The 23,596-nt window shown below is 34.3% G+C and overlaps 1 protein-coding gene across 1 annotated transcript; it reads right to left on the bottom strand.

The window, feature by feature from the left end:
- COPS5 (COP9 signalosome subunit 5) lies at positions 1-23,571 on the bottom strand. The gene is made up of 8 exons (XM_003759725.4): positions 23,019-23,571; positions 19,780-20,014; positions 19,305-19,433; positions 13,428-13,493; positions 12,096-12,181; positions 7,745-7,856; positions 2,099-2,247; positions 1-371 (listed from the first exon to the last, which is right to left on the bottom strand). Exons 1-8 carry the CDS (start codon positions 23,159-23,161, stop codon positions 287-289), a joined length of 1,005 nt encoding a protein of 334 aa, XP_003759773.1. The 5' UTR covers positions 23,162-23,571; the 3' UTR covers positions 1-286.
- Between the last annotated feature and the right edge of the window lie 25 nt (positions 23,572-23,596).

Genomic DNA, 23,596 nt, shown 5'->3' with positions numbered 1-23,596 from the left:
ATCATTTTAAAGAAATTTTTATTATAGCTCAATGATCAGTATAAATAACTAAAAGCCAATCTCTAAGTGACAATCCTTTAGTTTCTTCTTAAGAAGTTTTCCAAAGCAATCTTCTGAAATATTTTTAATACAACTACTAACAGAATTTCAAAGCACTTTGTTCTGCAAATCAGATTTCTGTTGACCAATTTTAAAGTATTAACTTGAGTATTTTTCTCATATTAGCTGTCAAACAAAAGAAATACCTCTAAGAAGGCAGAAAAGAGTAACTACTTGATGGTATTCTTTAGGAAATATTAATTTGGTTGAAAAGTTTATCCTTAATAACCTGAGACATCAATCCATGGATAGCTTCTATGGTGGTCTTACAGCTGAGGAAAAAATACAGAAATATAAAAAATACAAGAATGCACAAATGAAAGCTTTGTAAAAGTACAATGTTTTTATTTGCATTTTTAAGATTGCCTTTTAATATCTATAATCCAACCAATTTATCTAAATATTCATAATATATAATATAATAAAATATTTTAGAAAACACGAAGTCTGGTTCACTACTGGTTAGGATAAAAATTTTGCTAAATAATAAAAGGAAAATACTTAAGCAGTCTTCAGACAGGCATCCCCTAATATTAATAAAAACAGATGCAATATTTAAAAAATTTTTTAAATAAAATTCTGTACATTATCTCCAATGTTTTCTATTAATTGATATAACATTTTCTCCCTTAAAAGAGAATTACTAAATTGGTTAATATGATATGCCAGTTTACCTATTCCTTCATGCCTCCAACTATGTTTGGGAAACTGAATCTCCAGGTAATAAATGATAAAATTTGTTCCCTGGCTTAATATGAACAATTTTGTTGTGGCAAAATTTGCACAATATTGAACATTCAAAGAATTTGGTGTTATTCTTAATGCTAATTTCATCCTACATATATGTTCCACTGGCTAATTCTCATTTCTACTTTTACAAGATCTTTCACATCTGAACATTTTTCTTCATACAACTACCAGCTCTGTATAGGACTTCATCATTTCTTGCTTGGATTGTTGCAGTATCCTCCCAACTAATGTTCCTGCTTCAAATTTATCTCCACTACCTCTTCCAGGTGAAATCCAGACAAAATGATTTTTTTTATATGAAAATCTGACCATGTCATTCCTCTACTCAACTCCAATGGCTTCTTATAGCCTTTAAAATAAGATACAAGTCTTCTGTTTAATTTTAAAGCCTTTCACAACTTTGCCTCAATCTATCTTTCCAGGACCCTTATACATTATGTCCCATTTTAAATTCTGCAGCCCTTTTTCATTTGTTCCTCATAAATCTGGACACCGCCCTCATATAAATCCATGCTTTTTCATAAGCTGTCCCCCATGCCCGGAATGCACTCTCTCTTCTCACCTGAACCTCAAAAAATCCTTGGTCTTCTTTTCCTGATACCTTTAAATATTAGTGTCCTTCCTTTTCAAACCACCTTGTATTTAACTCTTTACAAACATGGACACATGTCTCTATATGTGTGCATACACATATGTCTAGATATATGTATAGCATGCAATCTGTACAACAGAAAGACAAAAAAGCCATACTTAAAAACATCAGATTTGGAAGGGCTCAGAGAACAAAAATTCATTAAAAAAAATTTATTTGCTGTTTATTAATTCACTTAAATGCTAAAAGACTGATATAAGATTTAACAACTCATTTTTTTTTTTTAAATTTTCTTTTTGTAATGGATGATTATTAAGTTTATAGTAAGGATACTGGTGAAAGAATTTGTGTCAGTTACTTTCCACCTAGAGTTCAGCTTGGTCTAAACTCCATGGATCAAGATACCCAGGAATAGGTAACCCTTGTCCAGTAACTTCTTCTACCTGTTCCCCCTACTTTCCAGCTTTTTTTTGGTAGTCTTTCCCCACAGACTGAAAACTCCTTGAGCAGTCTTTCTTTTTCTTATTTGTATTCCTAACCCTTGGCACAGTGCCTGCCACATAGTAGGTGCTTAATAAATGCTTACTGAATTAAAAGGGAAATTTTACTTTGTGGGAAACAAAAAGGTTCTAACTGCAAGAAGTCATAATTCCTTACCTGTCTCTTGTTGCTTTAGCAAGTTTGTCTTCTGACTTTCGGTCGTGTGTTTCTAAACCTAACATGAAACTCCCTCGTCCAAGCTGGGCTTCTGACTGTTCCAGTTTTTCAGATAAATCAAAGACTTGTCCAGTGGTATAATCTGCATTCTGGGAGGAGATGAGGTGGGAAGGATGAAGAAAGGCATTTAACATGTTTCTGATCCAAAAGACTCATTTCTCTATCACTGATAAAATTCACATTTTCCTTTCAATTATCTTTAGTAGAAAATTTAGTAAATAATGTGTTATCAAGAATTTTGGCATGACATCTAAATGACTAGTTGAGGAACTTCAACCTTTTAAAAATTATGTAAATAAGAAAATCAACAATCTTATTACATCATGAGTTTTGTCCCCCTTTTCTTTCTTCAAACTATTCTTACTAAAATAAGATCCCATTTTGTTAACAAAATCTATTTTGAAATTTCATTTAACCTAAATATGATTAGAAATTAGAACAAACTGGATGGAGAAAACCAGACAACACTGAGAAATCATAAAATCATTGTAATCATTACTAGAAGCTTCATGATTAAATTCTATGATCTTGCTTGTGTACTTTTGCCTGTATAAACCTAATTTCCTAGTATTGGTACTCACTGCAATATAATTTTTAAAAAAACTCATATGCATTTTTAGGATACTGGTTTTCTAAGGGTCCTACTTTAAGACACGTCAACTTTAGGAAGTTTTTAAAAAAACTTAAGGGGCACTGTATTTCCTGACTAAATGGCCATGAAAAGGTAGATACTAATTTGAAATATATAAACCCAAAAGAAAAGTTGGTACATTAAAATACTGACTCAGCTTCTAAACCAATAAATACCAGAAGAATAGAAAAATATGCTTCAATTCTTTTACTGTTTCACAATTAGCACAAATACTACTGTTAACTTTCTTGTGCATGCAAATCAGTGCTCTCTAGAATAAGTCTATTTGACTTCTCTAGATTTATTTAGATCAGATGGTTTAGAAGAGAGAATTTTTCCCAGAAGTTTCATAGAACATTTTAGTTTTATGAGCCTTTCATAAAAGAAACACAAAGCTATTGAACCATAAGCATCTCAGATTAGATCAGAAAGTTTTACTTCTGCAATGGAATATATCATTTCATATGCACCATTAAGAATGAATGTAGTATACTTCTCAGATTGGCTAAGATGATAGGAAAGATAACGACAAATGTTGGAGGGGATGTGGAAAACTGGGACACTGATACATTGTTGGTGGAGTTGTGAATGGATCCAACCATTCTGCAGAGCAATTTGGAAATATGCTCAAAAAGTTATCAAACTGTGCATATCCTTTGATCCAGCAGTGTTACTACTAGGCCTATATCCCAAAGAAATCTTAAAGGAGAGAAAGGGACCTGTATGTGCAAAAATGTTTGTGGCAGTCCTTTGTGTAGTGGCAAAAAATTAGAAACTGAAGGGATGCCCATCAGAGAATGGCTGAATAAGTTATGGTATGAATATTATGGAATGTTATTGTTCTATAAGAAATGATCAGCAGGATCATTTCAGAGAGACCTGGAGAGACTTACATGAACTGATGCTAAGTGAAATGAGCAGAACCAGGAAATCATCATAAAATTCAACAATACTATATGAGGATCAATTCTGATGGAAGTGGCTATCTTCAACAATGAGAAGATCCAGTTCAGTGTCAATTGATTAGTAATGAACAAAACAGTGACACCCATTTTTGTTTTTCTTCCTAGGTTATTTTTACCTTCTTTCTAAATCCTATTTTTCTTGTGCAGCAAGATAACTGTATAAATATGAATACATATATTGTACTTAACTTGTATGGGACTACCTGCTATCTAAGGGAGGGGATGGAGGGAAGGAGGGGAAAAGTTGGAACAGAAATTTTTGCAAGAGTCAATGTTGAAAAATTACCCATGTATATGTTATGTCAATAAAAAGCTATAATAAAAAAAACAACAAAAAAAGAATGAATGTAGGATGGAAAGGGTAGGTTATCATCAATTGGAGTATAGTTAACCAAATAATGATTATAAACATAATAGAATATTACTGCTATATAGGAAATGTGAATATAAATAAATCTACAATATATAACCTATAAGTAAATGTGAATATAATCTAGAGAAGACTGGGAAGAACTAAGTAGGAAACTAGGAATCGGGAAAATTATAGATACAATCACAACACTTTAGAAAACATGCATCTCATTTCCTTCTCTGCAGGATGGGAGTCTAAAAAGACAATTCTGCAAATCTTGTCAGAATCAGGTTGACCTTGAGCTAGATATTTTTGTAAAACTTTTTTTCTGCTCTTGTATTTTTTGAGAGAAGGAGAAGAAAAAATGTTTAGAAATGAAAGTGATGTGAAAACAAAAGATAGTAATGTTTGGAAAGAAATGGCTACAGGACACAATGAGTTACAACAGAAAAACCACTGTCCAATGACCTTTCATGTTCATGTCAGTGACTTGCCTGACCACATAGCACATGTTCCTTTGTGCTTTATAGCAGTGTTCAGTGTGGAACTTAATATTTGACTCACCAATAAGGTACATTTACATTATTTTTCCTTGACAAAAAAAAAAAAAATACAAATGGGTTTATAGATTAAACCAGCACTTTAGAGAGTATAAAGGAATATTAATAGTTATTTGTCTAAGAGCCTAAACAGGTAGTATGACACAGTCCTGAGGATCACTCACTATTACCCTTTTTTTCCTATGAATAATTTTTAATAAAATGTAGGCTACTGTGCAGGTAGTATTAATAACTGTATTTCACTTGAAATAATATATGACCTAAATAGGAGTCTGCAGTGTTCAAGTAAGACAGTCCCTTACCCAACTATTAATTGGAAATATGAAATCTCAAATTTAGAAGGTACCCCAGAACATTATCTAATTTTAACTCATACTCCAAGCAGAAATCCCTGAACAGCCTTACAAATGCTCCTTCAGCTTCTGTTTAACAATTCTGGTGATGGGGAACTCACTACATTGTGAGGCAGACCATTCAACTTTTGGACAACTTGTTTCTTGCATCAAGAAGAAACTGGTTTCTCTGCAAATTCTAGTTCTGCCTTCCAGGGTTAGGCAAGGCAAGCCTAATCTCTCTAATCCAGAACTTCAAAATATCTGAAAGAGATAATATCCCTCCAGAAATAGCCTCCAAGTCAGGAAAACTACATACTGGCTATGTGTCACTATGCTGGTCATTTACCCTCTTAGTACTTTAGGAAGCTAAGATTATAAATAGGAGAATAGCTGTATATCTGGATCTGGAGTTTGCTTCACCAAAACAACAAATCTTCATCCTGGTCAAGTACTTTAAGCACTTGTGAGAAAAATGGGTTAAGTACTTTTTGTAGTGGCTAGAAACTGGAAACTGAATGGATGCCCATCAGTTGGAGAATGGCTGAATAAATTGTGGTATATGAATATTTATGGAATATTATTGTTCTGTAAGAAATGATCAACAGGATGATTTCAGAAAGGCCTGGAGAGACTTACACGAACTGATGCTGAGTGAAATGAGCAGGACCAGGAGATCATTATATACTTCAACAACAATACTATATGATGACCAGTTCTGATGGACCTGGCCATCCTCAGCAACGAGATCAACCAAATCATTTCCAATGGAGCAATAATGAACTGAACCAGCTACACCCAGAGAAAGAACTCTGGGTGATGACTAAAAACCATTACATTGAACTCCTAATCCCTATATTTATGCCCACCTGCATTTTTTATTTCCTTCACAAGCTAATTGTACAATATTTCAGAGTCTGATTCTTTTTGTACAGCAAAATAACGTTTGGTCATGTATACATATTGTGTATCTAATTTATATTTTAATATATTTAACATCTACTGGTCATCCTGCCATCTGGGGGAGGGGGTGAGGGGGTCAAGGTGAAAAATTGGAACAAGAGGTTTGGCAACTGTTAATGCTGTAAAGTTAACCATGCATATAACCTGTAAATAAAAGGCTATTAAATAAATAAATTAAAAAAAAAAAAAAAAGAAAAATGGGTTAAGTAGTTGTATCGTCATTTTATAAATGAGGTAAATGAAGCTCAGATACTTGTTTAGTCACAAAGATTTCAAGGGTTAAAGTCTGGATGGAAATCTTAATTAAGTAATTGACTTCAAGACCACTCTTTTTTCTGCTACTCTTTGCCCCAAGTATTTAAAAGCTTATTTTTTTCCCCTTAATCTTCATGTGGTTGTATATCTCTTATTTAAGTGAGAAAATCATGTTACAAACATAGAATGTTACATTCAAACCCAGATCCTCTAGGTTCCAAATCCAGTACTTATTACATCACACTGCCTATGTAATTTCCTCCCCCTGATCCTACCATCTGAACCCCCCAGACTAGGGAATCCATTTTTATCCCTTTTATTCTAAGAGGTATTTTCAGCTCTTGATGAACAAACTCTGCCTTCATTTTTCTAGCTGTAATAAGCTGTAATAAGCACTGTAATAAGTGCCAAGTTGATTCAGGGGCAAAACCATTTTAAAAAATATAGATGGGCCTCAAAGAATTACTTGATACGTATCAAATAGAAGGTGTGGGAATGGTGTTTTACATTCTGTGAGCTTTCTGGAGGGATTTGTGTTCACCAGTTTTCTTATTTCACTCCATTATTCAGTGTTACTTAAAATTAATAATTTAAATACAAAAGCTTTAGATTTTTAGTATTATATTACAACCCCTCCAACTTCCCAATTAATAAAGAATTTCAACAGTCTTAAAAAAAAAAAAAACAAAAAAAACTTGGGAGTTTTACTGAGCCAGTATTTCTAATATCACATTGTGTGCTTTTCACCAGGGCCAGTAAGTGACCCCATGAAAAGTGTCTGGCCTGGAGACAGGCAGACTCCTCTTCCTGAATTCAAATCTGACTTCAGACTCTTATAAACTGTATGACTCTGGCTAAGTCTCTTGACTCCTGTTACCTAGGTTTCCTCATCTGTAAAGTGATCTGGAGAAGTAAATGGCAAACCACTCTAGTATCTTTGCCAAGAAAACCCCAAATATAATTATGAAGAGTAAGGCACAACTGAAATTGACTAAACAACTTCCCACAAGAACTTGTGCAAAACTATTGCAATCTTATGGAAGCTACTACAAATTGTAAGAGAGGAAAAGAAGTGGGGAATAACTCCCTATATTCTTGAAAATTCCTAAATAAACTGAAACAGTAACTCAAGTATATACCAAGTAACAAATGTGATCAAAGCTTTCCTTACATTTCCACAATTACTGTATAATGTCAAATCCCTGAAGTTTAGTCAACATTTGAAAGTTTTTTTTACATAAATTTCCTTTGTAAGATTTCTCTCCTGTGTGAACCTATAGGAAAGAGTTGATGTTTCACACAGATCATGAAACTGTATTTAAAGAACACGTACACTGAGATATCTGTGGTGTTATTCAAAAGACATTATGGATATGGAGGAATCTGAAAAATGTTATCATATGTTTATAAAAAATAAATCTTAGTTGGAAATATTAATATTTCTCATAGATTTTTATACTCTCACAAGAAAAGTGATTAGACGTATTTTAGATAAAAGTCAAAACATCTTTAAAACTTTGATACTCACCGTAAGTAAGCTGGAAGAACTCAGAGTATTTACCCAGTATTTGTTCCACAGAAGTTCAAGCAATTTGCGATCCAAAGACGATTTAAAGTAAGAAACTTCTAAAGCATAGTACCTATTATATAAAAAATAAGTTAATTTAAATGACAAAAGAACTACATTTTAAAGAAGTTACTTTTAAATAAATATACAGTGAATTGCACTTATCATTTGTGGTTTCATATTTTTATCTTAAATAATCAAACAAACAAAATATCAAACAAAATAGGCTCACAAAAATGATTTATCATTTTTGGAAAATAGATTTCAAATGAGCCCTCTTTTTCAGCTTCAGTTAACAATTATAATCTAGAATAATTCTAAATTATAATCTGGAAATGGTGTCTGGATCACTGATCCTAAAACATTACCATTTTGAAAACATTCTAGCAGAATGTTTAATAGATGGTAATGACTTAGGCTGGATCCCTATTAGTGTTAAGTTTGATATTGGAACAAAATGAGATATACTCACCAATCATTCAATAATATAGCTATAGCAAAAAATTCCTTTGGAACACTGAAACACTTAGCTCAGCTAGAGGCTGCTACTCTAGTTTCCGTATAGAAACACAGTTGGTTACAGAGTATGCTATAATGACTTAAATGACCTTGGCACATCTATCCAGTCAGGGTCCCCAATGCCATGGGGATGGGCTTTTTATACCCTAAAATGGTCAGAAAGTTACATCAATTTGGCCAGTGGCCACCAAGAAGCTGCACAGTTTGACCTTAGTCCTTTGGGCCAACCAAGATCTATTTGTAATTATTTAAATTTAAATCTGTGTTTAATTCTGTTGCTTTACAGGGAAAAATTCTTACCTACTTGATAGAGTGAGGGGAGAGGGGACTTGGGTAGATAATGATTTCATTACATCTCACCCTTTGGTGACAAGGTCTTAAATATCTAGAGAAGTATCAAAGGTAAATAGAAAGGATCCCTGTGTGTTGCATATTAGAAAACCACAAATAAACACTATTATTTGCATTACAAAAAATTTTTTTGTTAGACATTTTTCAGCATAGGTTCAACTACACCTGGGAATTTTCAAATTGTGTTCACAACTCTGTTTTAGAAGACATGTTATCATTGAAATAGCTTTTGGGCTTTCATTGGACAATCCTAAATTCAAACCAAAGGATCCTGACAAGATGGTACAAGGAAAAAAAAAGGAAAATAACACTACACTAAACAAATGGCAAGATCAAAAGACACATAAAGAAATCTTTATGCTTTCCTGAATGAGATAATAAAAGATAACAAAGATAAGAAATTCCAGGCTTTTTCTTCACCCTTCTTTTAGAATAGAGATGGGGAACATCTAGTCCTTAGGCCACATAAGGCCTGTGAAATCATTTGCTAGGGCAACTGCAGTCAACAAACTAAAAGCTAAGTATAACAACCTCCCACTGCTCGAGTTCTGTAAGCTGATAATTTTTTATGGCCTGCAAATGATACTATAAATATCCAAATGGTTGTTGGCAGAAGACAAGGCTCCCTTTAGCCCTGTTCTAGAAGGATCCAGTGCTAAATCTCAATGATGTGGTGCATGGCACTCAGCAATGACAAATCCCTACAATTTACAGTGGATCTTTTGATGACAGCTAGTGACAACATGGAGGAAAGCATCAGGAATATCATAACTATTGCAAGATGGTTACCCTCTAAGGCAAAAATTAAGGAGCTAGAGCAGCATCAGAAGTACCAGGGCAATAGCACATGTTATGGGATCTTAGGCACAGCCACTAGTTCTTCGTTGCCAGAATCATCTGTAGTAAAAGGATTTAGCAATCATAAGTCTCTTGAATGCAGTCTGTCCTGGGATTTACCATGGCTTTCCCTATATTGTTACTCCTTCAAATATTCTCTGCTCACCGATATTTTCCCTTCCCTGGTAATCTTATCAGGGGAATGACCCCAGATCTCTGTGGAGGAGCTACCCCTTCTTCCACAGTGGCTAGATAAGGTTTCTCCCCGAGTATTATCCAGGAAATCAGGATTACCATCAAGTCAGCCTCCATTTCCTTTCTTTAGCCCTTTGTGATAGGTTTCTGCCCCTATCATTCTACTAAAACTGTTCTTTAAATGTTATTAAAGACCTTCTAATTACCAAATTTAATTTTAAAAATGTTTTTCATTTCATTAACCTTTCAGCAACTTCAGCTTTTATTTAACTGCCAATACCTTACAGAATCCTATTCTTTAGATTCACTGAGATACTCAAAAGTCTCCTACACATTCTTTAAGCTCCCAACAATTACAGAGGTATTCCTCATTGAGTAATTAAAGACAATTTTTGTTCTCCTCGGCTATTCTCTTTTAACATTCTTTTGGCAATTTCATTCACTCACACAGCTTCATCTACCATTTCTATGCAGATTTTCTGATGTGTTTTACAGCTTATAGGACATCTTTAAATTTCTCATCTCCATCAACATGTTCCCAAATTAGTTGACTGTTTCCCCAAAAGATTATTAAGTGCTTATTATGTTTTTGTTAAATTCTTCTTTGCTCTCCTACCCTGCTCCTGACTCGGTTATTCTTTTTGATTTTACTACTTTTAAATGTGGCAGCACAATTCACCAGATCTTCCACATTGACTGCTTTGGGCTTTTTTTTTTTTTTTAAATTTTTTTAATATAAGGGGGAAAGAAGCAAGAAAGAGTCTATAAGCAATACATTTCTATCAATTACAACCCTTTAACATTTCTTCAATCTGAACCTTCTTCTGCCATTCCTTTTGCCAATTCCCTAATGCAAATTTTTATCACACTTAGAGGTCTATGGTCTTCTAGACTCTATTCTCAAATCCAACTTTCACATTGCCAGGTCTGTCCTATGCATAGATCTAAAGTCAGTCCTGATGAGAAAACTCATTAATTTCAAACATTTTTGCTTGGAATTCAAGGGATTCCATAATTTATTTCTCTTCCTATTTCTTTCTTTCATAAATTATATCCTAGAGACAGGTTAAAAGGCTCTCATAACTCCTCCGCCTTTCTTCAGGCTATTTACTAATGCTTGGAATAATACCCTTCTTCCCAGCTAATTACTCAGCTAATTCCCAACCATCCTTTAAAGTCCAATTTAATCTTCTAAAATACCTCCTCTGATTCCCTAATGATCCTCTCCCTGGCCTCTGCCAACCTGGTAATGAGTTTCTCTCCTCAGATAATGTATGGCATTTTATTTTTCAACTCTCTAATGTGTTACGTTCAGTACACTATAAATTCTTTGCAAGCAACAACTATATCTTATTTAAGCTTTTTGTCTTCCCCAGGGCCTATGGGTAGCAAAGTGGCACAACAGTTAGATTGCTGGAGACTTGGAGTCAGGAAGATATGAGTTCAAATATGCCTTAAGACATTTATTAGCCATGTTACCCTGAATAATCACTCTAAGGCTCAGTTTTCCTTAAAATGGGATATAATAATCTGTAAAATGGAATAATAATAGTACCTACCTCTCAGAATTGTAATAAGAATCAAATAAGATAATATGTGTAAAATACTTTGCAAATTTTTAAAGTGCTATACAAATGCCAGTTACTATTATTATTAGCACCATATTCTACATAAAAATGATTTGTTGCATTGTATATATTTTAGTAATTCAAGAGAAACCAAAAGACCTAGAAAGGTGCATTAAAACAAAAACAAAAACAATTTTTTTTCTAGTTGAAAGATGATATATCTCTCTGCGCTCATTCCATGCTGCACTCTGTTTAAAACTATCTTGTGGCACTAATGTGAATTTTGTATATTTGTTTCATTTCCATCCTAGAATTTAAGTTACTTCAGGTCAGGGACCATGTATGAGACCTATTTATTTTAGTGTTCCTTACAAAATTTAGCACAATGTCTCATATGCAATAGGCACTTAATAAATACAAGTGAAATAAATTTAATAGTAACACTACAATAGGCTAAAAAAGGGGTAAAGTACCCATACACCCAACAAGAGAAAATGGGTTAAACCAACTATGATTTGTTAACATAAGAAACGATTTACACAGTCCACATTATCTTCATTTCTGACAGCTATGTAACTACATGAATAATACATGAGAAAACATAAGAAATAAGGTTAAATGGAAAAAGGAGAGCATAAAATATCAAGTATGTACTTGATATATTAATTCCATTAAACATACCATTAGGTATATTAAGTCCATTAAAGACTGCGAGAGAATGCAGAAGAATGAAAATAGAATTCAAAATTTACTGTTTTTTTTTTTGTTTGTTTGTAAAAAGTTTTTTAAAGTAACCATTTTAAAAAAGGTTTATTTTTTCTGTTCTTTTCTGAATTACTTACTGTTTGCAGTGTACTCCAAAATCTTCTATTTTATTAAGTGGAATAGTCTGATACTCAGAAGGACCCTCATCTGGTGGTTTATAGCCCTATACAAAGAATTTAAAATAAATCAGCAATTTGTGAAAATAATTCCAAAGTAACATAGATTTCAGGTTTATTAGAACATGGCCAGTTTTATCTTTAGTTTTAATTTGATAATAGAGCTAGGAAATGGCAATTATTAGGGGAAAAAGAGTTTTAATTTTTCTCAATTATAATCAGGAAAAGCTTTTTGAAGGAAATGGAATCTTAGGAGAATCTGAATAAATCAAAGGAAACTGGTAAATGAAAGGTGAAAGAATGTTTTAGAAACAAAGTCTAATTCAGAAGTATGAAATCTGAAATGTGTAAGGGATTTTATTATTGGTATATGGAGCCATCCCAAACTCATACATTCTGGGCATAAGAATTAAATTTTGCATTGTTACAATATGTGAAAAGTAAAGTAAATAATACTGTAAACAATATCATTGCCTTTCATAATGCAAGACTAAAAGCTTCTTAAAAAAGGAATGGAATAAGAAAAAATAACAGAGTCAAGTGTCTGGGGTGCCCTTCATACTAGTACCATCATGGACAATTAGCTTAAATCTTTTTCTTGGCATCACAATAAAATTGTGGAGGACCTGAAGGAAACCTGTAGCCTTTCTGATATGATAGTAATTTCAACCCATTGTGTGGGAAATGACTAAATCATACAGAAAATGATTAGGGAAATTAATCAATGTGACTAAACTTATAAGAAAGTTTTAAATTTCCCTAATTATAGCTTTAATATATCCTTTAAAAAAGGATATATTTTCTCAAATCATATTTTAAAATATAGAAAGTCTATTCCGATCAGTCATTTGAGCATTTCTTTCCTATGCATAATTTATTTTACTGGATGTTATAAATTTGTTCTGGAATACTACCTTGTCATATATGCATCTGTCATGCTTTTATATATGCTTCTACAAGCAAAGAATATCAGTTTAAACGGTTTCTGTAGTGCATAATGTAGAATAAAGAGCAAGAAGGGTATTTAATAAATCAAATGATCTTTTCCTATACTTTCAACTATAAAAATATATGGTCAAAAAACTCAAAATTTTTTGTTTTATTAGGTACAAATTTTGTAGGGATTTGATTGATATTATGCAAATATTGTTACATCTTTGGTTTAGATTGAAGAATGAGAAAAATGCATTTTTCATATGAAGTCCTTTTTTAATTTGAAAGAGATGAATAGAATTTAAAGAAATAATCTTCAATTCAACACAAATTTATTTTATATAACTAAATGTTTATTACCTTTGGATAGGTCCTAAAGGCACCAAGATTTACTTTTCCTGCAGATATTGTTCTTGTTGGATCAATCTATAATAATATACAAAGTACTTATTAAAATGCAATTGTTACAGGATAGAAAATATAGTTTAATTAATACTAAGAGTGAGAAATACTTTGTGAGAAGTCCAAAATAAAAGATCTAGAAAACACTGTGAGTTCATTACCCTAAATAAAAATTCCTCTATAAACTATTAGTTTATAAGTACTTAGGATTATAGAAGGGTTCAATTTATTTATGAAAAGAACAAGCTATAGTTTTATTTTAAAATTCTTAAAAAGTTTTTCCTGGTATTTTATTTTACATCACCTTTACTTCTGAAATGAATCCTCCCTCTTCTAACCAATGAGTCATTTCTTTTAATAAAGAATAAAAAAGAGGAGGGAAAGAATAGTTTAGCAGGACTAATCAATACAACAATCAAATCTAACAAGGTACAAAAGGTTCCAAATTCACAGTCCCCTATTTTTGCAAAGAAATATGATAGGTGTGCTTTCTTATCTCTTCCTGGACAAATGTGGCTAATATAATCATGTGACATTCAATTTTCCTTTTTTTGATTCTTTCTACTTAAATTAATGTAGTCACTGTGTATTTTGTTTTGTGGTTTATGCTTTTTTCATCTTGCATCAGCAAGTCTTTCCAAATTTCTGATTTTTTTTCTATTTGTTATTATTTATAGATCACCATGTACATGTATCACAAAATTTTAAAGATATTCCCAATATATACTTGGTTTCTAGTGTTTTGCTTCCACAAAACATTCAAGCTATATTTTTTGAACTTTTTTTTTTTTTACTATATTTACCTATTTAAAGATTATTTTTTAAAATTTTTACTTTCCCCAGTTACATGTAGAAAACTTTTTTTTTTTTTTTTTTTTGGTTATGCATATACATTCATTCTTTTTTACACATTTTCTTATAAATCATGTTGGGAGAGAAAAAATTAGAATTAAAGGGAAAAGCTATGAGAGAAAAACAAAACAAGGAAAAAAAAAGTTGATTTACATTGTGTTGATTTACATGCCTCTATAGTTCTTTTCTCTCTCAGTACCTGGATGTTGTTTTCCATCCAGAATTTATTGGGGCTGTCTCACTGAACTGCTGAGAAGCAAGTTTGTTGTAGTTGATCATTGCATAATCTTGTTCTTGCTGTGTATAATGTTTTCCTGGTTCTGCTTGTTTTGCTCAGCATTAGTAAAGATTATTTTCTACTTTTTTTTTTTTTAATAGAAAACTAATTAGATAGTGTCTCTAACACTCTGAACATATCAGAAATGATCCTAATGATCCTCAGTGAAGTTTCTAATTAATGTCTGGAATCTAATCCCCATGCTTTTCTGGCATGGCATTTGCTAACTTTCTTGTATCATTCCATTTTGGGCCATAAAAGAGGATGAGGCAATGGCATGGAAGGAAGATAAAGAAAAAGAGATAAATGTTTGCTATGGCCTAGTTTAGTGTTCCTGCCTATCTTGCCAGGTCATATCTTACCATCTGCCAATACTAGGAAAACTCTCTGGAAGAAAAGAATGAAAGGAGAGAAAACCTTATCTTGCTACAGCTATGGGATCCCTACCATAGCTCCCCTTGTCTTAAGATTGGTTTTAGGGGAAAACAAGAAATTGTATTGGAATGACTTCACAAAGAATGTGCTTCTTTCCCCTCTTTATTTTATTCTTCCTCTTTGGAAATAGAGAAAAGAGAGAGTGAATGGAAGGGACAATATATGCTTCCTATTTCTTCTTCCTTTTGCTCCCATTTTGCCTCCTCTCTTTCCTACAATATACCTTTTTTGATCTGAGGGAAGCCAGGAAGAACTCAAAGACCTATCTATTTTCTGCCATCTTGACTCCACCTCTCCTACAATACTCCTAAATAGCTTCCAGTATCTTTTCTTTTTTGTCTTCTACCAGACTCCTGCCTCACTTCTTTAAAACCAACTTCACTGGTTTTCTCCCAACTATAAGCTCCCACCTTAGTTCCCTCTCATATCTTAAAGCCTCCATCCATTCATTCATTTATCTATCCATTCATTTATCTTCCATCTATCCATCATTTACCAAGTGCCTCTACTCTGTCAGACACTGTAGTAGGCAGTAGAGATACAAAGATAACAATGAAATAGATCTTGCCCTCAAGCAGCTTAAGTTGTATCACAAATGGCACTTTGTAAATTAATAAAAATCTGACAGCATGAACAGAATACAAGGTAATTTTGGGGGGAGGGAGGAGAGATAGCTAGGAATAAAAAAAGGATTCAATTTGAAGGTGTTGCTTCAGTAGAACTTTGAAATAAACAAAGGATTTGAAGAGGTCTCTCTTTAGCCACCTTGTTAAATGAAGTCCCTACCCCAGATTAAGTAAATTTGCTATTGGTATCTTGGATCTCAGGGAATCCCTATATTTATTGGAAATATCTGAGCCAGGTTAAAAGTGGTTCTAGGCATTTCAAATTGGTATTCTTACAGAAACATAGCTGTGTATGATATTTAAGTTCTATAATACTTAATCTGGGGTGATTACTTCAACAGTTTAAAGTTTTGTGATTTATTGGTATACCCAGTTCTTATACTGATTCAAATCACAATACTTTTGTATTTTAATAAATAGTCTACTAGTTGTTATGGTTGATGAATCTTTCCAAATTTAAGTAGACTAATCTGCAAATAAGAGATTATAGTCTAGACAGTGGGGTTAAACTCCCACAAGTCTTATGTTCTGTTATGTCCAAGAGGCAACAAGGAAAGGAACCTGTTATCTGTATCATTTGTCCTTTGAGACTGAGATTAGTTGTTCTACTTTGGGTAACTTCACAATCAGGATCACAATCATTCAAAAAGGAGCATTACATAGCCATTATGTCAAAGGCAGAATTTTCTGCTTCTTTGGCTAACTCTCCACCTACTATACCAGATCTGCTCTCTTTTTGAGTAGCATTCACTTAAAAATTAATTACTGTCTACATGAACAAAAAAGCATCATTAATTTAGGTATTTCTGTATTCCATGATAGTGATACCAAAAATTGAGATGGAGCTTTAGTTTAGATGTCCACATCACAGATACATAATTGCTACTATTTTGACTTAAGAATTCTAAAGGAAATACAGGCTAGTCTGGAGTATATCAAGCTTTCTGGTCACCCCAGAGGTCATCAGTGTGAAGATGATTTATTGTATAATGCCAGATACAAGGAAACTGGACAACTTTTTGGTATATTCTAGATCAAATTAGACCCTAGGCTTTTCTCTTGTTTTTCTTGTTAAAAGAGGTTTCTGTTTGTAAGGGTAGTCATTTTTTTTTTTTTTTTAATTAATAATGGCTTTTTATTTTCAGAATACATGCAAAAATCATTTACAAAATTCACCCTTGCAAACCTTCTGTTCCAAACTGTTCTTCTTCTGTTCCATCCACCCCCATCTTCTAGACACAAAGTAAATAAATATAGATTTAACATTTGCAATTCTTCTAAACACATTTCCATATTAATCATGCTCCACAAGAAAAAAGCAAATCAAAAAGGGAAAAAAATGAGGAAAAAAGGCAAGCAAATAAAACAAGCTAAACCAGTGTAAATATTGTATATTTCGATCTCTAACTTCCTCTAAGTGCCAACCAAAATTCCTTCTTTTACTGGAAAACTTCTCTAGTCCCATTCTAGTGTATCTTATGTGTTAATTGATTCTTATTTATTCTATACATAGGTTCCTGATGTTTGTGTATCCTTTATATGTTATATTTTACATGTTGTCTTTTCCATTAGATTCTAAACTTCTTGAAGTCAGGGGCTGTCTTTTGCCTCTCTTTCTTATCACGACTTATACTGATTTATATCAAGTCACTGGATCCAGATGGCTGTGGAGTGAAATGTAAGACAAGTAACCCTGTATATTTCTCCTTCATATAATCCAACTCAGTTGTATGTCATGGCATCATCTCCCTGATAATATGGTCCTTTTTGAGAACTAAGGACAAAAAATAACCTATGTGAACAGAGCTGCCACAGTAGGAACCCAACAGGTATATGCCATTTGGGAAACCAACCTTCCTTCCTTCCTTCCTTGATGCCTTCCTGTTTTCCTTCCTACCTTCCTTCTATCCTTCCTTTCTGTCTCCCTTCCTTCTTTCCTTCCTTCCTGCCTTCGTTCCTTCTTTCCTGACTTCCTTCCTGCCTTTGTTCCTTCTTTCTTTCCTATCTTCCTTCTTGCCTTACATCTTGCCTGCCTTCCTGCCTTAATGCCTTTCTTCCTGCCTGATTTTCTTCCTGCCTTCCTTCCTTTCTGCCTGGCTGCCTTCTTTCCTTCCTTCCTTCCTGTCTTCCTTCTTGCCTTACATCTTGCCTGCTTTCCTGCCTTCCTTCCTGCCTCAATGCATTCCTTGCTGCCTGTCTTCCTGCTTTTGTAAGGGTAGTCATATGGCATAAGCTTACCTTTAAGTTGACCTCTGCATTAATGCAAAGATCACAGAATTAGAACATTACATTAATATAAGAACATCATGAAATATCACTGTGCTACAAGAAATGGCTGAATTCTGAGAAATGCGGGATGACTAGTAGAAAATAAATTAGTATGAAGTTACCCAAAGTAGAACAACTAATCTCAGTTTCAAAGGACAAATGATACAGATAACAGGTTCCTTTCCTTGTTGCCTCTTGGAGCAGAACATCATCTCATTGTTGGAATCACTCAGTTCTGCTCAACTGTTTTTTCCTGTTACAAAGGAGAGTTCAAGGTGAAGACATTTGTGTGTGTGAATGTAAGATGCCTACGTATTGCATTTTAAAATGCTGTAGGGAGCAGTTGTTAATGATCTTTTTTATGATAGCAACTATAGCTATCACCTAAATTTTTTTTATTAAAACTTTTAATTTTCAAAACATACATATGGATAATTTTTCAACACTATTGCAAAACCTTGTGTTCTAAATTTTCTCTTCTTCTCCCCCCTCTGGCAAGTAATCCATATATGTTAAACATGTTAAAATGTTAAATCTAATGTATGTATATATATTTATACAGGTATTTTGAAATCAGATCAAAAAGGAAAAAAATGAGAAAGAAAACAAAATACAAGCAAACAACAAAATGAGTGAAAATGTTATGTTGTATTACCTATTTTTTACACTTAAAATGAATCTAATCCTGATTGGTGATTTACAATACAGGTTTTCCATAAAACCAAAGAAACAGAGAAGTCCTACTTCCAGTTTATGTATTCATAGATAATCATCTCCATTGTATTCACAGTGTTCTATTTCTGTGAGGTCCTTGCTATATAAAAGCAACAAGTTTTCTACAGGAATGATCTAATTTCTGGTACACGGCAGCCACATATGGACTGCTAGATATTCCAACAGTGATTCTTGGCTAAAATCTGAGGACAGGGAGGAAATCTTTTCTTTCATTTTCAAGAGGCCAAAATGTGTTTCCAGGCATTGGAAATAACTTAATACATTTCACTATCTCTTTTTATATGGTGATCAACAATGTAAAAAATACTATCATTATAGATGACTGAGGTGCTCTTGATCACAGAACTAGCAGAATTCAAGAATTAAAAGGTAGCTTTGAAATCATCTAGTTCCTCTATTTTAGTTGAAGCTGAGTTCCAGAGAAAGGAAGAATTTGTCCTCCAAACTAGTTTTCCAGACTCCTAATCCAATGTTCTTTCTCTGATATCATATTGATTTTCAATGGTGAGACCTTCTCACAGGTATTAATCACTGATTACATGGCAAACCAAATGTAACTACGGACAGATATTCTCATTTAGTAACATATAAACTTAAGGAAGACTCAAGTTCTATTGTGAACTTAATAACTGGAATACTTACAACTACTGCTACAAAAGGTTCTTGAAACTGCTGATTGAGCATCTGGGTACTAACATCAATCCCAGAGAGCCAACAGCCATAGCCAGGGTGACTGTGATACCAGCCAATTGCATTTTCAAGTCGACCCACCTAACAAAGGAAGAAAAAATGGCCATTTTAAATGCTGAAGTTCTTACCTAAGTTAGAATCAGCTGTCTTTTGGTTATTTACCAACAACTATGCAATAACAGAGTACATGACAACATTTTACAACAAATATTAAGATATCTAAGTACAATGACTTGTGAGATTAAAAAGACTCAGCATAAATCACTACTATGCTTAATCTTATTTAATACATACATGTAAGGTAATTAATGAAATTAAACCTGAAACATTAAGTTTTACTATAAAGTTCACTGCTAGATTTTTTTCTACATTTCAATTATATAACATATAGTTGCTGTGAAATCTTTTTACTTAAAACATTGATTACCTGTTTTGCATTTTCTATATATGCTGCCATATATTCATAGGCAGCAGCTTGGGCATTGACTCGAGTTTCAGTGCCCTCTACAGGCAAAGCAAAACTGTCCATAATGATCATGGTTTCACCGTCCACTTTCCCAAGCATCAAACCCATCACTTCCAAGTTGCCTCCTGATCTAGCGTGCATTACCATTTTCAGTAGGGCTAAGGCTGAGATCTTGCAGTATTTAAAGTAATGGTGACTACAAAACAAAAACAAAAATGCTTTTTATATAAGTTAAACATGACATGACAGAAATTGGAAAGTGAAGGGAAATGGTAAAAGGGATGGCTGGAAAAAGTATATATTAAAGGATTGTTATTCCTTGTAGGATGTAGGGAATAAAGCAGATATTATTGTTCTGGAAAAAAAAATCACACATACAGAAAATTCCACAATTCACCCAAATCACCAACCTGTTTTTGTAGAAATGTCATATGAGCAGGCCAATAAATCTTCCCCTTTCTAAGTTTGCCATGGCATCTGCCTTCATTACATTATATACTTTTCAGTATATAGAATAAAGTACAATGTATATAGTATAGATTGAATAAAAGCAGGTCCTGTTGGTAGCGGATCCTTGTAGCCTCTCTTCAGGTATAGTGTATCTGATCAAGAATCAAAATACTTTGATTCAAATTCTGACACTCCTACATACTACCTGTACATTTTTTGGATAAGTCACTTTACTTCCAGGGTTTTTCATTTTCTTATTTGTAAAAATCTCCAATTTAATTCTAAATCATAAACTTTACTGTCATCTTCATACTAAAATATAAATAACTGAAAAAGCCCGTCTCCCAAAATATTTGTATTTTAGCTGAAAGCAATCCTCAAGCTAAGAAATGAATTTGTAACTGTGGAACATTAGGCTTCAGCAAGGAGGGGGAAAAATTAGAAAGGATCCTTGGTCAGGAGATCTGGGTTTGAGTTCAGGTTTGGAGAGTAGCCAGGCAAGTCTGTCTCAGAAGCAGATATGTAGTAGTGTATGGTAGGCCTGGAATCAAGAAAACTTGGGTAGCTGTGTGGGTAAGTCACTTTTGCCTCAGTTACCTCAACTGTAAAATGATAATAATAGCACCTATTCTGAGAGTGTAAAAAATGCTTAGCAGGTGCTAGTTCCCTTTTTTTCATGTGTAAAATGATGAACAAGGGTAACACAAGAGGAAAATTTCTGATACAAAGAAAAACTTCCTATAAAATTAGTTATGATGATTTAACCATTCAGTAGAGCAATTTGGAACTATGCCCAAAGGGCTATAAAAGCCCGTATATCCTTTGACCTGACATCACAACGAGGTCTATATCCAAAAAGAGATAAAAAACCAAAGGATTTACATGTATAAAAACATTTATAACAGCTCTTTTCCAGTGGCAAAGAATTGAAAATTGATGAAAAGCTCATCAATTGGGAAATAGCGGAATAAATTGTGGTATGTAACTATGATGGTATATTATTGTGCTATAAGAGATGATGAGCAGGACACTCATAAAATCTTGTAAAATCTTACAGAACTTGAAGCAAAGTGGCATGGAAGGTATACAAAGTAACAAATACTGTAAGATGATCAACTAGGAGTGACTTAGCTATTCTTAACAATGAATGATCCAAGACATCTTTGAAGGACTTATGAAAAATGCTATCTGTAACCAGAGAAAAAAATTGATGGTGTCTGAATACAGACTGAAGTATACTTATTTTTCTTGATTTTTTTGGAGGGGGTCCATGTTTTCTTTCACAACATAACTAATATGAAAATGTTTTATATGACTACATATGTACAATGTGTATGGAATTGCTTGCCTTCTCACTGAGGGGAGAGAGAGGAAGGATTGGAAAGAATTAGGAATTCAGTTTTAAAAACACATGGCAAAAATTATTTTTACATATAATTGGGGAAAAATAAAGTACTAAATAAATAATTTGTTTTTAAAATTAGAGTTATGAAGAAGTATAATAATTTGTCTAGAATTTGTCCCCTCATTTGAAGTCTTTAAGTTTAGGTGGGATGACCTATTTGGATATACCCTAAAAGGGAATTCTTTTTTTAGTTATGAGAAATACTTGTCACTGAGGACTTCCAACACTGAATTCTGGGATTCTACACCTAAACAATCTTTAATGATTTTTCTATATATTTTTAGAGAAAGGAATTTGCCTTCCACATTATATATTTCATATAGCTCTTAACTATTCATTACAGAAAGTGCCCTACTGTATGAGGAGTTTTAAAAGGAGACACTTCATCATATTTTTTCAGGAAATCCCTAAACTCACTTGAGTACCTAGGTTTGAATCCCAAACTCTACTACCCATTTGATCTGGAGTCCATGACCTTGTTTTTCAAAATATTTTGATGACTAAAATTCAAAAGAATTGTATTCTTTTGTGATACAACATATTTTATTTTACCCATTTAACTACATTATTCTGAGAAAGGGGCCATAGACTTCATCTAGTTTATATAATTTATATCAAATATAAATTTCTCTATTTGGATTCTGAGCCCACTGTAACCTGACTCCTTCCTATCTTCTTATCCCTTACTCTGATCTAGCTATTTTGCACAAAGGAGCCAGCGGTTTCTCAAAATCCCCAGACTTTGAGCGTTTTCTCTGTTGATTCTCTCCAATTTATCTGGTCCTCTGCTTTTCTCATACACAATTTTTGCTCCGACTGTGAGTTCCTTGAGGGTAGGGCCTGTCTGCCCTTCTTTCAATCTTTAAGGACTAAGTAGTTTGATACAGAGTAGGTGCTTAATCAATGTTGGCTGACTGACCTGACTTGCCAAAGAGGAACCTTCATCCACAAAAAAGATTAAGAACCCCTACGCTAGCCCTCAATCTGCTTCAGGAGAGTAATGATCTGAGCGGAGAGATGGCCAGCCTCCCCATACAGAAAAGTCACCGGAGCCATCTTGAACAAGCCTTTTTGGGCCTCAGTTTCCCTTTGTAAAACAGAAGGGATTGCAATAGATGACCTCCGGCTCCCCTCAAACGCTCAAGTTTGGGGGTCCTACGATCGCTCCGAGGGTAGTCCCGGGTTGATGGGTGGGTGTGTGGAGTGGGGAGGATGTGAAGAAGGGACTGAGCGGCTCGGTGGCTCCGAGCTTCAGTCCTTCCCCCTCCCTCCCTGCTACCCCGCCAACCCCCGCCCCTCTCCCCCTCCCCCCCGCACCCCCTACCTCCCCCCAACATCTCCTCACTCCTTAGTCCAGGGCTTGGCCGCCAGGATTTCCTGCTGCTGCTTCTTGTCGTACTTGTAGATCTCGTCGATGCTCTGGGCTTCCTGCATGTTGTTGGCCAGTTCCCAGCTCTTCTGGGCCATGCCGCTCCCAGAAGCCGCCATCGCAGCGGAGACGCCGTAGGCCTTCCCCGCGCCCCCGCCCACTCAGCCCCGCTCTCTCAGCCCCGCTCCGATTACCCCGCCGCCCCGGCTGCGGGGCGAGACCTTCTGACCCTCGCCCCCTGCCGTAAAGCAACCCCCGGTTAACAGGTTCTCGGAGCTGCCATGACACCGGGAACCTGGGATCGGAGCGGCGCGGACTATTCGGAAATAGGGGGTTCCGTTTTCGGAGGCAAGAGGTCGTGACACCGGTGGCTACGAGGCTTTAAAGCCACAAAAATAAAAAAATGGGATAGGACTTGAACAAAATTACGACGTGTGATATTTTGAGTTCCATAGATGGATTCTATCACAACCTATTTAGCAGCTTTGAGAATGGTACAATCTTCTCCGATGCCCGGAGGGGGAGGGGCCTTACGTCACGCCACACGCTGTCGT

The sequence above is a fragment of the Sarcophilus harrisii genome, chromosome 1 (genome assembly GCF_902635505.1).
Source record: "Sarcophilus harrisii chromosome 1, mSarHar1.11, whole genome shotgun sequence".
In the NCBI taxonomy this organism is placed as follows: Eukaryota; Metazoa; Chordata; class Mammalia; order Dasyuromorphia; family Dasyuridae; genus Sarcophilus; species Sarcophilus harrisii.
This window is presented reverse-complemented; position numbering and strand designations above follow the sequence as displayed.